Below are 15,184 nucleotides of genomic sequence, written 5' to 3' on the forward strand. Positions count from 1 at the left end.
TTAAGGGATTGGTCAAGGTGGAAAGAAAGGGTTGAAAATCACTGTATTCATTGTAATTGACTCCTTATGTGTCGTTTCAGAACTCCAAAGGAAATGGGCTAATGACCATTTTTCTCAAGCCAAATATTTCAGTAACAATTGGGTCTGGAGCAGTGATTCTCAACCTTCCCTTCCCAGCCACATACCACCTGAAGTAATCCACAGAGGACCTATGGCATAGGGATTACTTTAAGTGGAATGAGAGTTTGGGGCAGTTTGAAAACCACTGCTTCAGCGATAGGGGGGCGGGGGGGAGGGGGAAGAAGGAAGGGATTTCCTGGGAGTATGAAAAATCTTTATCCTTTCCAAATTAAAAATACAGAAATAGCCTTTTGAAGGAAGGGATTTCCTGGGAGTATGAAAAATCTTTATCCTTTCCAAATTAAAAATACAGAAATAGCCTTTTGTGTGGCCAATAACAATTTTTCTCAAGCCAAATATTTCAGTAACAATTGGGTCTAGAGCAGTGATTCTCAACCTTCCCTTCTCACTCACATACCACCTTAAGCAATCCCTTACTAATCACAGAGCACTGATGGCATAGGGATTACTTAAAGTGATATGTGAGTGGAAAGAAACAGGTTGAGAAGCACTGAAATGGACAACACCAGAGAGCAGGATTAAACCTAGACTGCTGGAGCTTGAGATGCCAACACTATCTTATGTGCCTCTGTGCTGTCCATGGTAAGTTTTAAATCTGAGTTGGAAATTTCTGTCATCCACCGACTCTCATTAAATACTAATAACATTTCTGAGCACAATTATCCCATTTAGTACAAGAATATTTTTTCTGTCATATTTAGAGCAACAATTAGAAACTTTCAACTCATTTCTATCACCACGCAGAGCTAAGCTACATTTTCAATTTGAATACCTCAGATTGCAAGGAGCTGAAAAAGATCTGTTCAGCAATGAAACAACATGCATTTAGCAATCCAATTATTTTGAGAAAAAAAATAAAAATGATCCCTAGTTTTTAATAAAAACACAACATGAAAGATTTATTTTTTCTGGCATTCGAATAAGGGACTCTTTTGAGTTGCCTGGAGAGTTGCTACATCATGTTGAGTCACTACACGTGACCACAGGGAGAAGACAATCTTTAGTCAGCAGATGGAAACTGGTTATTTCTAAGAGGCTCAAAATAGAGAGAAACACAAATAGTAGATTGTACAAAATTCTTGACTGTTCAACTTCCAACATTCAAAATTGCAATTTCGTCATGTATAAAGTACATTTTCCTCAAAACAAATCTGCTTTAGAGTTGAAAATCAAAACACAAACATTGGATGTTTAATCAAAATTTATTTGTATCCTTAGGGGCCAGATATTCTGATAATTAACAATGTATTTTAATAAGACAGGACATGTTTAGAAAGATTTCCTCTTGTAAATCAGTTCCAGTTGTTCAAAAACTGTGCTCACATCCTGCAGAAATATCTTTGGAGGGCAATGTTTCACAAACCCTTGAAGATTCCAGCGCAACAGCTTCATATAATCTACAATTGCAGCGTATTTGACTCTATGGCTAATCTGCATCAGCTTACGAATGTTTTAACCAGACTCATGCTATATATTTGGAATCTTCCTAATGTTTTCTAATATGTCCCAATTGTGATAATAGATTGCATAACAAGTTATTACTCAGTGATGCATGGCTTCCAATTCTTATTACAGTAACAGACTTGCAAAACAGCTAGTGAAGTAAATGCTTTCCATTGAGTTAGTTTATACAGCCATTAGATAAAAATAATCCCAATGGGTATTTCTAATAAAACAAAAGCCATTTCCAGATACAATGGCAGCTGCATGCTTATCTTTAAAAAGTCTGTGCATGTATGAATGGAGGTTACCAAATCTGTAAACAGTAACACTGAATGCAGTTTGAAGTACCCAGGTGCAAAATATAATCAATAATAAAGCCAAGTTTCAGGCAAAGGGTAGACTGTAAACTCCTTCCAGCCACTGACAAAACTTACATTACATATATCCTGAAATTGAGGTGTCAATATTAAACAGACATTCAAATAATCCAGTTCTGTCAGTAACTTCACAGGAATTTAACATATTGATTAATATTTGTATGTTATGGCTACATTCACGTTGGCAAGTTCAAATACAATATTTCTACAACCAGTAGCATAAAAAGATTGCTCAGTTTAACATGCAATTCCCATGAGGAAAAACTAATTCCCGGTGGTTTTTGCAATGGTCTAAAACTTTTATTTTTAAAGAGTGGCCAGCTTTTCTTGGACTTCGATTAGGTGATCAGCATTTCCTTTGTGTCTCTTTCAGGACGTCCCAACAGAAATCATTGGAGATATGTTTTTGAAAACTACTCATTTTTGCAGATATTTTCACAAAAATGGAAAACCTGTTGCCCTGGAATCTAAAAGCCAGCACCTTTCAAGGCAAGGTCTGAGTGTTAAAAATGATATGGAAAGAAACATTAGATACTATAACCTTATTTGGTAAGCTTACATTAAGACACACAAGCAAAGAAGTTTTCTGCAGGATTATATGGGCAATTTTTTTTAAAGTCCAAATTTTAGTAACTGAATGTGTGGGGGGGGGGGGGGTGGATTAAGTTAATGATAAATCCATTGGGTTTTTTTTTTGTAAGGTGAGGGGTGAAGAGTGGTTGCATCCAGTTTATGTTAGCCGAAGCTGATCACAGCAGCTCTTTAGCAAATAGCTTAAGTATGGAATTGGTTTTTGAGTGGTGTTCTACTACAAATGTTAAATCAGCAATTTCATGGGATCAGCAGAAATATTCAAATTACATACCAGCATTCATATGCAAAACTCAATATCAAGTAAATAGTGAGACTAATACAATAACATTCCTCCACTGTACAAAATTATTTTTTTAGAACTGAGTGGCCTAAGAGTTATGTACAAGGACCTGGCAAAGCCCTCCAATGAAGTGCAGTGTTGCAATGCTACCTCCAAAACAGAAAATAGTTTTAATTAAAATTAACATGGCTAAAACATGTTTGAATGCATCTGTTCTGTCAATTGTTGAAAATCAAATTGCCTGAACAAAATCTACAAACTATTGAAATGTGTATGTACATTATTCTTCCTGCAAGAACCACCATTATCCAACAAATTAATTCTCCTGAAAAGCTATTGAAAACATTCAGTGAGACAATCACATCTCTGGGTGGGGTAAGGAAGGAGAAATACTTTTCAGTTTGACTGTTCTTTGCCAGGATTATAAATTGTGTACAACTATGCAAAGAAATTCTGATGGAAAACACTACATTCTACAGCAGGAATGAGTGTGTTTGTGGTGTTAGGGTGGAGGTGAGGGGTGGTGGTACCATTTTACCTATCAATTTCTTCATCATTAACTTCCCTAGTTGAAAAGTGTTCCAGGTAGGACACATTACTTACTGGGAAAGTTCCAGGGAAAATCTATGCCACAATACCGTGAGCCGAGTTTTCCCATGGTTGTCTGCATAGCATTACATCCCAGGATGCAAGTTATTCAATAATTAAATTCTCTCCCAATCACATATTAGGATTGAGTTCACTTTAAATCATTTTGTGAGCAAATGCTATCAAATGACTTCAGAAAACAGATCATAGAAAAATGTTCCCAACCAAATTAAATCACAAGTAATTCACCAATTAATTAATCAACGGCATGGAGATCCAACATTTTAACTCTTATAACACTGGTGTAGATTCTTAAATGTTGGTACTGATCCAAACCAGAGCAAATTTACAGCACAGTTGCCAATCTTAGTTTTACTGTTGTTAACATTTATCAGCCATTCTAATTTCCTTTCTTTACATAAACTGTTCCCCTTCAACAACACTTAACCAGAAGACAGTGCGTTTGTATTGTTTCAAAAGACAAAAAAAAAAACTCCAGAAAGAGTTCGTGTGGTGCTCCTAATGCGCAGGAAAGCAGCAGCTAAATTTCATCTTTGACTTCAAAAATTAAAAAAAAAATAAACTGTTCACTGGGCAGCAGATTAGCAGTAATCCTTAAGAATTGAATAAGGGTGCTTGACGTTCAATAATAGACAGCAGTTGCTGAAGTTCTGTTTCATAACATAGTTTAAGATTCCTGGGGTGCCGGTCTCTTTAGATCTCGGATCTGTTTGACCAAGTAAGTCTTCTCGTCATTGAATTGTTCATCTTCGGTCCTGTCATTCTGGAACTTGCTGAGAAACTCTATAAGTTTAGTCTGGTTTTTCAGCAAGATATCCAGGATTGGCTGAGTCTTATTTGGATTGGCTACAAACACCTAAAGGGGTTTAAAATGAACATATTAAATATTTGTATGACTATATTTTAAAAAAAATGAACATACCAATACAATGATTTACTTCAAATAATTAAGATAATATTAATTCAATTGTACTTTTAGTTAGCAAACCAACCAGCACTGAAAACTTAGGAAACAAATTTCTCATCTAATAATATTGGGCATGCTTATACACATTGCCGAATTCAAGGGTTTAAAAATCATTCTTTGCCAAGCTGGTGACTAATTAATCTGCAAAATAATTGATTACATACATACTGTTAATACGAACAGAGAAAGTGTTCAGACAATTACATGCACACCTATTGTAAAATTGATGTAATTGGATGCAAAGCTATTTTTGTATAATGCCAAATTATCCAAACCATTCCAACTGGTAGAATTGGGGCAACACTTTTACTGTAGCAGTTATCGCAATACTATTACAGCGCTAGTGACCTTGGTTCAAACCCAGCACTTCCTGTATGTTCTCTCCATGTCTGCGAGTTTCCTCCTAACTTTCAAAATGTTTGGAGATTGTAGGTAAATTGGAGTGTTTGGTGGCACTGGCTTGTGGGCCTTGTTACCATGCCGTATGACTAAATTTAAAATATAATATTGGTTGGAAATTGAAAATTATCTACTTGATCTGATGGGGTTTCCATTCACTGTTGAGTTGCAGCTATATTTCAAAGAGCTTTACCATAATACAATAAATGAATGTTGGACAATATACCCACAGCAGGCTAACCACAAGCCAAGATCAACTGAATTTCTGCTATTTCACCCTCGAAAGACCAACACTGCTAACCACAAGTAGTGCTATGAATACTTTTAACCTATTACTACAGGTTTATACAGGTATATTAACAGCAAAATGATAGCAAGGGAAAAAAAATGATCCCACTGAAGACCAGAATGGTCGGCTATGTATGGAGATAAGAGATGGATGAGATCTTAAATGGTTTTTTTTGCATCAGTATTTACACAGGAAGCTGGAGGAAGTCTAGGAAAGTAAGGAAAAGAAGCAGTATGGCTATGGAATCTATACATATTAAAGAGGAGGACGTGATTGCTGCCTGAAAGCAAACATGGGTGGTAAATCCCCAGGGCCTGACAAGATATTCCCTCAGACCATGAGGGAGGCTAGTGTAGAAATTGCAGGGGCTCTGGCAGAAATATTTAAAATGTCCATAGCCACGGTTGTGGTGCCGGAGGATTGGAGGGTAGCTCATGTTGTTCCGTGTTTAAAAAAGGTTCCATAATTAATCCTGGAAATTATAGGCCGTTGATCCTGATGTCAGTAGGAGATAAATGATTGGAAGGTGTTCTAAGAGATCAATGTACAATTATTTGGATAGCCAGGGAATGATATGGGATAGTCAATATGGCTTTGTGCATAGTGTTTAACCAACCTTAGAGTTTTGAGGTGGTTACCAGGAAAGTTGATGAAAGGAAGGCTGTGGATGTTGTCTACATGTAATTTAGTAAAGCTTTTGACAAAATCCCACATGGGAGATTAGTCAGAAAGATTCAGACACTCAATATTCATGGTGAGGAGGTAAACTGGATTTGACATTGGCTATGTGGCCTTTGACTAGTGGTGTGCCTTATGGATCAGTGCTGGGACCATTGTTGTTTGTCATCAGTGATGTGGATTTTAAAGTGGTAAATTGAATCAGCAAGTTTGCAGATGACACAAAGATTGGAGATGTTGTGGACAGTGAGGAAGGTTTTCAAAGCTTGCAGAGGGATCTGGACCAGCTGGAAAAATGGGTTAAAATATTGAATATGCAGACAAATATGTAGTGTTGCATTTTGGAAAAGCAAACCAAGGTAGGACATGCATGGTAAATGGTAGAGCATTGACGAGAGCGGAGAGGGATCTGGAAATACACATACATAATTCCCCTGAATGTTGTATCAAAAATAGTTGTAAAGAGAGCTTTTGCCATTATTGGCCTTAATAAATCAAAGTATTGAGTATACGAGTTGGAATGTTAAGGTAAAATGTATAAGACATTGGTGAGGCCAAATTTGGAGTATTGCATGCAGTTTTGGTCACCTAACTACAGGAACGATATGACTAAAATTGAAAGAGTGCAGAGAATATTTACTAGGATGTCGCCTGGACTTCAGGAACTGAAGGTTAAACAGATTTGGACTTTATTCCCTGGAGCATAGAAGAATGAGGAGAGATCAGATTGAGGTACTTAAAATTATGAGGGGTATAGACAGAGTAAATGTATTTAGACATTTTTCACTAAGGGGAGGTGAGGTACCAACCAGAGGACAAGGGTTAAGGGTGAAAGGGGAAAGTTTAGGAGGAACTTCTTCACACAGAGTAGTGAGAGGGTGGAACAAGCAGCCAATTGAAGTGGTGAATGCGGGTTCAATTTTAACATTTAAATATTTGGACAGGTACATGAATGGGAGAGGTATGGAGGGCTATGGACTGGGTGCAGGCCAGAAAAATGGATTGACACATATCAGAAGGGCTGAAAGAACTGTTTCTGTGTTGTAATGTTTTAATGTTCTATTAAATCAATCCATTAATATGACTTTATCTATTTTAGTGATGAACCCTCAGCAAGAAATGCATTGAATTTGTTGTAAATGAAACTGACCAAATTCTATCTCATAATAACCGAAGAAACTGAAGATGTATGTGTTAAAGTTTTCAAGCAGACCTTAAGGTGACAGGAAATTCTGAAGAATGTGATAGTACAAATGCAAAGTTTCTTCCTATATCCCTGCAAGATAGTAATATCACCAGAAAATTACAAATCAGAATGTAAACAAGTGGCTTGGCTGTGACTGTTTCTACAGTTTGAGGTGGTAAACATCACCATAGTGAAACCTATCTGCCAATTTTGCAGAATTTGCTCCATATTTTCCCCCAAAGCATTTTTGTTGTGATAATCAAACATTTGGACACATTCATTAGTAGACAATAAAATGAAGCTATAATCAAAAGGAAGTCAGTAATTTTTTGATTGAAAAGCAGGGAGGGTCAAGGACAAATTTTGGCACTTTGCAGATAATCAAGAACAAGTTTATGGCCTGCACAGAATCAAAGAGTATGATCTGTTTAAAGTTAACAGCTTGTAGAGAATTGCAGACAGGGTTAACAGCAGTGTCAGAGAGAAATGTGTTAGCATGTGTCAGCTGCTAAATTATTAAGGCTGGGTGAGATACAAAGTGCTGAGGTAATAATAATGTAGAGTGTACGTCAGATCAATTTCACTTTACTTTATTAGTATCTTGTGTACACCTTTATTTTGCAGCACTTGCACTGTTTCAATCAACTTTAAAAAAAAATACTTGACTAATATTACCTCATCTGGGTGGTTTTAGGCCAATACAAATATTCTAAAGAAATGGTTAACAAAAAGTTCACAAAATTCAGAGACACAGGAGCACAGTAGCAGTAAGTATTGCATTTATATACAAATCAAAAGAAATAAATTTGGTACGGTGAGATAACTGATATCAATCATTAACAATGTTGATCTAATCAGCTTTGGTAGAAATGTAAAGACGAGTTTTGATTCTAAGTTAATGTTATAGAGAATTTCCCTCAAAGCTAGAGGGTTTACACAGGCCTATTACAATCATCTGAGCATGGCTCAAATCCTTCAGAAAAGTTCTGTTGGCAACTAAATTAAGCAAGTTTTATAAACACAGGAACAACAGAAGGCAATTTAGCCTCAAGATTATTCTGCCAATGTGGGATCAAGAATGGTCTACAGTAAACTTCATGACTCACTTTACCCCAGGATATAGATTAAAAAAAATGGTGGCCCTGCCAGAGCTGCAGTAACGGTAGTCTACTGCTGGTGTGAACCCAGGAGAGCAGGAAGCAGAGACACAGCACTGCTCTGTGGGGTCAAACTGCCCAGTCTGTAGGATGGTGGATTTGGACAGGCTTTAAATAGTCTGTTAAAGAAGCCAAAGGTGTTTTTAAATTAAAATCCTACAACCTTGGGTTCTGTGGCAAAGAAGGCAGCGCTTATGCTGGGAGCAGCCACGGGGGGGTTGCAGACTCCAGAGGAGCAGCAGAAATGGAGAGAAAATATCCCCCCCTCCTCCCCCCACCCTTCCTGTTAAGAAGGAAAGCCAGGGGATACAACCCTACAGGACAGTGACCACAGCAGTGGAACAGCAAGGGGATACACACAGGCTGCTGGCAGTCAGCATCTTGCAGTCGAGGGACTTATGGAATCAGGATTCACACGCATGCTGAGGGCAAGAGGGGTCCCAAAAGGTCTCGGGTACTAAAAACTTTGGATCTGGAGCTCAGGGGTCTGTGCAGATGCTGAGGCTACAGGAAAGCTGGAGATGAATCCACAGATACTCAGCGTCTTTGAAACGACTCTCTTTTGCTACTCATTCTCTCTCACTGTAAGAGGTGCCAGCTAATACTAATGGTGACTCTTCTTCTGCCTTATGACAGGCAGAAGGAAATTATGTATAATATTACATTTTCTTACTATTACATGACAATAAAGGAATCTTGAGATACTTTGGCATATTTTCGATAGCCATTTTAATTGATACCCATTTCAAGTTAACAATTGGCAGACACATGTAATTTGCAGAACATATCATTTGTATGTTAAAAAAAAGTGATATCTAACAGCACTCTTAAAGGTCTGACTCTAATATTTTGACAATCTATTGTAGTCCAAAGTCCCATGCAGAAATAGTTCATCTAATCCAGTTTTCCTTCATGCAACTATTAAAATACAGCTTTATATGCTAAATTTCACCAACTACAGTTTATGATATCTTGCAATTTCAACCTTTAGAGTCCATGAGGTTTAGTAAATTTATGTTGCATTCCCTCCAAAAATGAAAGCCTCCATAATGTATCATTTCTTAATTGCCACACAACACCCTTCTCTTCATGCTCCAGCTTTCACCAAGAAGGATTTAATTAGTCATTTTCAGTTTTCTGCATATATCAGCAACATTTTAATAGTGTAAAGTGGATGGAATTTTATATAATTTGAATGATCTATTCTTATAGGTCAAAGGAGATTTCACATGAGGTTAAACAAATCTATCTTCCAGAGTTTCAATCTTTTGAACGCTTAGAGCACTAGTATTTAAAAAAAAACTCTTATACAATGATCAATACTTCACAGGTACCATTGGCTAAGATCTCAACACTAGATTTACTTTCTTACAAATAAACTTGATTGTACATATTACTTTCCCTTATGATATCATACTATTCCTCAAAGCACAGTTCCTCTCAAATTGACACAGCACTAAGTTGAACAAAAGAAAATTGCGACTAATCATTTTTAATTTTATTGCTGCAAATTAAAGACTAGCATTTGACTGGGCCATCTAAGCAGTGAGAATTTTTTGCTATGTTACTGCTCAATGCTGGCAAATAGTAAAATATTAAAACATTGGTTTGAGACTTTTGCTAACATTTTCTGACAGAGGCAAAAGCCAGAGCAATGTTGGCTCTTCGCCATGACGTCACCAGGTGTTTCTGTTTACAATTTTGAGGACTCCAACCCTGAATACAAATTATTGCATAATTTTACCTTAAACACATGGAAGGCCTCAAACTGAATGTTGCGGCTTTTGTCACGCAGAAGATTCATCATCAACTTCAAGTTCTCTGGTTTGCTGATATATTTTGTCATAATAGTGAAATTGTGTCTATCCAGTAAAAGTTCTCCAAGTAACTACATAAAAGCAATTAAAAAAAAATATTACATTGACAAAATGAAGGTACTTAAGATTTACAAGAATGACAAGTTAATCAAATGAAGTTTAAACAGAAAGCAGAAACATTTACTTATGCAGATTTTTCCTAAACATGAGCTCCATCTGAAGAAAACAATAAATATTTGAACAGGACAAGAATCCTTATTTCTAATCATACTGACAGACACACCATTTTTCTTTATTAATTAGACCCATTTATGACTGGTAAGACAGCATTATTTTCCACGTAAACAGGCCTGGATTAACCATTGAGCAAAATAAGCACGTGTTAGGGCACCAAGGGAAGGGGCACTACAGAGTTTTTTGCAGTGTCGGATTTACCATGGTGCCGCTGAACTCGGCCCCACCCCAAAATAAATTAAAAGAAAAAAATAATTTTATATATATTAATGTAATTGTGGCATCTGGCCTGGAAGAAAACTGAATTTTTAATCTATTATTTCACATTCAGCACTTATTGAGTCTTAATGTCTTCTCAGTTAGTCAATGGAAGGGTCGAGGGGGAACCACTGTTGGGACTGCGCTTGGGGCATCAGTTGGCCTTAATCTGGGCATGCATGTAAAGACCCTGATGAGCCATCTTCTGGAACCACCAAAGTTATTTAAGAAACTGGGAAGTATTTCACATAATTGGCTTATTCTTAATAAATGTTTTTTAAAAAGTCTTTGTGAATCAAGGATATCACACCACCACAGGAAAGCTGCCTTTGATCTCTTCAATTATGAAGTTGGATGATTTGATTATGATAAAGCCACTAAACATCCAGTGAAATTCATATTGGAGATGGTAATTGTCTGCCACTTACATGGTGCAAATGTTAACTGCCTTTTGTTAGTCTAGGGCTAAATTATTCTCTATTTTACTGTAAAATGGCTTCCTTTGAGTTAAGACTCAGATACAACACTGTGAACATCATCATTTTGACCTTACAACAGATGAGGTCAAAGCTGAACACATTTGTATCCAAAGTAATGCCATTAGCAACTCCTGTTGATACAAACTTAATGTGTTGAATTAAGGCCAAAACTGAAACTAAGTAGGTTTCAAAAGGAATTTGCGAAAATTGCATTAGCAGTCTCAAGAAAATGTATAGCAGTAACATGGAAATCAGATTCATATTTGGGAATGGACAGATGGCATGTTGAAATACATAGTTGTATACCTCGAGAAAATTACATAATTTAAGAAATTAATGATATTTTCTTAAAAATTTGGTGCCTATATTTACATATTGTAGGTATTACATTATGAAAACTTCAAGAACCTTCTCAACTCCTTGGAATTAATATATATTTAATAATAGAAAGGCAAAATTCAATTAAATGTATTAACTTCAGTAACCAGATGGGTTTCATTCTTTCTCTTTCTTTTCCTCGTATACTTTTCTTTCCTTTTTATTCTTTTTTGATTTCTATGTTTCTATTATTTGGGGAAAGGGGATGGAGGGGTTGGGGGATATATAGTACTATGTATTATTTATTTGAGATGTTCGAGAGATTTTCTGTATCTAGATATTATTGCATGTATGAAAATTTAAATAAAATATTTAAAAGAAAGATACATCCATCTTGAAGAGAAATACATCACGGTTTTTGGTTCATCCTTTTGCATTCTGAGGTTTGAATCAAGCAATTCAATATAATGCTAAGGCCTAATGAAAATACTGGTCTTGAACTTCTGGCTTTCACATCATTTGTCTTATACGAAAGCACATACCAAGATGCTTGTTATGATTCTTGGGAGAATTTTACTTTCTAGCTATCTTTGCATTAGCATAGCTACAATTTATTTTGCTAAACTAAAATTATCAAACATTATAAGTACCCTATTACCCAAACTCCAGAATTACTTACCTTCAGTGACTGCCTTTTTGTAACATAGTTTTCAGAATGGAGCAACTTCTCATATTCACTAAAGAACTGCAATAAATGAAAGATTGTCAACTCTGATCAGTGTCACAGTTTCTAATGTGTCATGAACCCTATGCTCATGTTAAGAAGCTTAAAAATGCACAGGACTCTATTCTATGTCAACAATCGAGAGATTTCAAGTCCAGCTTGGGGTACCAACTCCAAAATTCATGCAGAGAGTTGCAAAGAATATCACTAGAGGGCACTCCTATACAAGTCACAAAAGCATTCAGCTACTTAAACCATTTGAATCTACTGTGCCTTCACTATTACAAGAATGTTAAATAATCAGTGATTGATCGACAAATGCATCATTTGATTTAACATTAGAAAGCTTAGCGATGGTCTTACAGGGTTGATTTGCAATTTTCTTCTGCACTGATTTATTAATACAGAATATTTACGATACAGTATTCTCAACTGCTCTTTTGTTTCTACTTTCAGATTTCAGCTGCATCAAATATGCAAAATTCAAAAATATGAAATATGATTGCATTCTTATGGAAATTTTTTTTTCATTTAGTCAGTTGTCTTTTTATCTATATATAAATTGCATGTTAAATCTAGTTTATCATGTTAGTTGTTGAGTATAATATAACCTTTCATAAAATTGCTGAAAAAATATTAAACCACACAATTCTATGAGCATTGGTGATAATGAAATCTATGAAAACAGTTTCTCATCACTCACATACAAATTTACAAGCTATCAGGGTATATTTTGTTTTCCTCCATATATTCACTCTATGCCAGTGATTTTTCTTTCCACTCACATACCACTTTAAGTATTCTCTATGCCATAAATGCTTTGTGATTAGTAAGGGATTGCTTAAGGTGGTATGTGGGTGGAAAGAAAAAGTTTGAAAACCACTGTTTTAATCATACTTAATTGACTCGTTAAGTGCACAGTTTCACAACTCCAAAGGAAATGGGCCAATGACAATTTTTCTCAACCAAATTATTTCCGTAACAATTGGGTCTAGAGCAGTGGTTCTCAACCTTCCCTTCCCACTCAAATACCACCTTAAGCAATCCCTTACTAATCACAAAGGAACGATGGCATAGGGAATACTTAAAGTGGTATGTGAGTGGAAAGAAAAAGGTTGAGAACCACTGCTCTATGCTATTGCATGAGCTCTCAATGAACATGGCAATGTAAAATACCTTACTGTGAATTTCCATTTGATCTAATAACGTCCAAAAATGTCTACTTCAAACTAATTATAAAATGATAAAATCATTTGAATGGTTGATTAGCACATCTAATTCTAATTTTTTTTCGAGGCTCTCAATAAGATATCATTGCTATCTCTTCCCATAACCCGTGATATGCATTTATTATCTCTGCAATAACTTCCTTTAAGAGCCCAAATACAGGCTATCAGAGTTTGGGTTTCCAGTCCCATTTGTTTGATTTGTATTTTTTTTCCTCAAGTGAGAGAGATTGTCCAAACAGTCCTTCCAAGTGAAACAACATTTTACTTGTGAATCAGCTGGGGGGGGTGGGGAGAGAATCATTTACATATTTGATGCAGCTGAAATCTGAAAGTAGAAACAAAAGAGCAGTTGAGAATACTGTATCGTAAATGTTCTGTATTAATAAATCAGTGCAGAAGAAAATTGCAAATCAACCCTGTAAGACCATCGCTAAGCTTTCTAATGTTAAATCAAATGATGCATTTGCCCATCAATCACTGATTATTTAATATTCTTGTAATAGTGAAGGCACAGTAGATTCAAATGATTCAAGTAGCTGAATGCTTTTGTGACTTGTATTGGAGTGCCCTCTAGTGATATTCTTTCTAGTGAGAATCGTATCCGGTGCTCCCGTTGTTGTCTCCTCCACATTGGACAGACTGGGCGCAGACTAGGAGATCACTACATTGAGCACCTCAGCTGTCTACTGCAAGAGCTTGGATCTCTCAGTGGCAACCTACTTCAACTCCCATTCCTTTGCTGACATATCGGTCTATGGTCTCATGGACTACTAGACTGAGACCACCCACAAATTGGAGGAACAACACACCTTCTGTCTGGACCTCCTCCAACTGGGTGGCATTAACATCAACTTCTCTGGTTTCCATTAAAACCTCTCTCCTCCCCCTACCCCACCCTACTCTATATTTTCAACTCCTGTCTCCTTCCCTCTAGTTCTCTCTTTCTCTTCCCTTTTCCCCCTGTCTTCATTCAAAGAGCAAAAATCAATTCTCAACTTTCTTCAGCAATCATCAAGGATCCACACCACCCAACATGCTCTCTGTTCTCACTGCTAACATCAGGAAAGTGGTATAGATGCCACATTACTTGCAACACTAGGTTCAGGAACAGCTGCTACCCCTTCACTATTAGAGTCAACAACAAAATCAGTGAAGGACTTACTTAAGGACTCTTTGTTTGCACTTTATTGATTTTTAAAATTCTCTCTGTATTGCTGTTTGTTTACATTTCTTTATCTGTTTACAGTTATTTGTTTACATGTGTACATTTGCATACCTTTATTGCACTACTATTACTATCATACCCAATTAATACCTTTTGGTTGTTGGTCTGGACTCCTCCTCTCCCATTCTACCGTCCCTCTCTCTCTAGTCTTTAATTGAGATGCTAGCCTGCTTTTTACCTGTACACAGGTTAGGACTGAAAAACCAGTAATAAATGCTGCAAGATCGACTGAGTTCCTCCAGCATTTGTGTGTTTTACTACAATCTCAGTGACTGCAGACTTTAGTGTTTAACTTGTATTTTACTCTTCCTATTACCCTTTGGTAATCAATGAAGGGTTTTACTGTCAAGACCAGTCCAAATAATTCAGAATCTTCTTGCTCTGTCCCACTATTTCAACTATGCTTCTTTCCTAAATTTGTGCCTTCTTCCCCACGAGTACCTGTCAGTCCAGTTAAATGCATGCCTCTCCCTTTCCCAGAATCTGAGATATGCTCTATTCATGTCCCTCAACATTCCTCAAGTGTGAGGGAATTTCAATTTACCAAACATGGCAATCCCACCAATGCTTTAATTTAGATAGGCTAACTTCAAACATCTATTCTGAAGCCCATTATATTTTTACAAATTAACATTTAAATATTCTGCAAAATGCAAATCCTTCATTGCACACCAGCATTGATTGTGAAAGGCAATGATCATTCCATCTCCTTTTCCACTGTTCACCCCCGCATGCTCAACTATTCTAACAAAAATCACCCAATTGCAGCTCTTTTAAAAA

At 36.5% G+C, this 15,184-nt stretch overlaps 1 protein-coding gene across 1 annotated transcript in view; it reads right to left on the minus strand.

The window, feature by feature from the left end:
* Positions 1-1,324: 1,324 nt before the first annotated feature.
* LOC138742353 (calcium-binding protein 39) overlaps positions 1,325-15,184 on the minus strand; it is a 75,816-nt gene continuing 61,956 nt past the window's right edge. Inside the window, exons 7-9 of the mRNA XM_069896650.1 lie at positions 11,906-11,971; positions 9,865-10,008; positions 1,325-4,300 (exon numbers count right to left, since the gene is read on the minus strand). Of these exons, the coding sequence (XP_069752751.1) occupies positions 4,112-4,300; positions 9,865-10,008; positions 11,906-11,971 (399 nt within the window). The 3' untranslated portion in view covers positions 1,325-4,111. The remainder of the gene's footprint in view (positions 4,301-9,864; positions 10,009-11,905; positions 11,972-15,184) is intronic.

The sequence above is a fragment of the Narcine bancroftii genome, chromosome 9 (genome assembly GCF_036971445.1).
Source record: "Narcine bancroftii isolate sNarBan1 chromosome 9, sNarBan1.hap1, whole genome shotgun sequence".
Lineage (NCBI taxonomy): Eukaryota > Metazoa > Chordata > Chondrichthyes > Torpediniformes > Narcinidae > Narcine > Narcine bancroftii.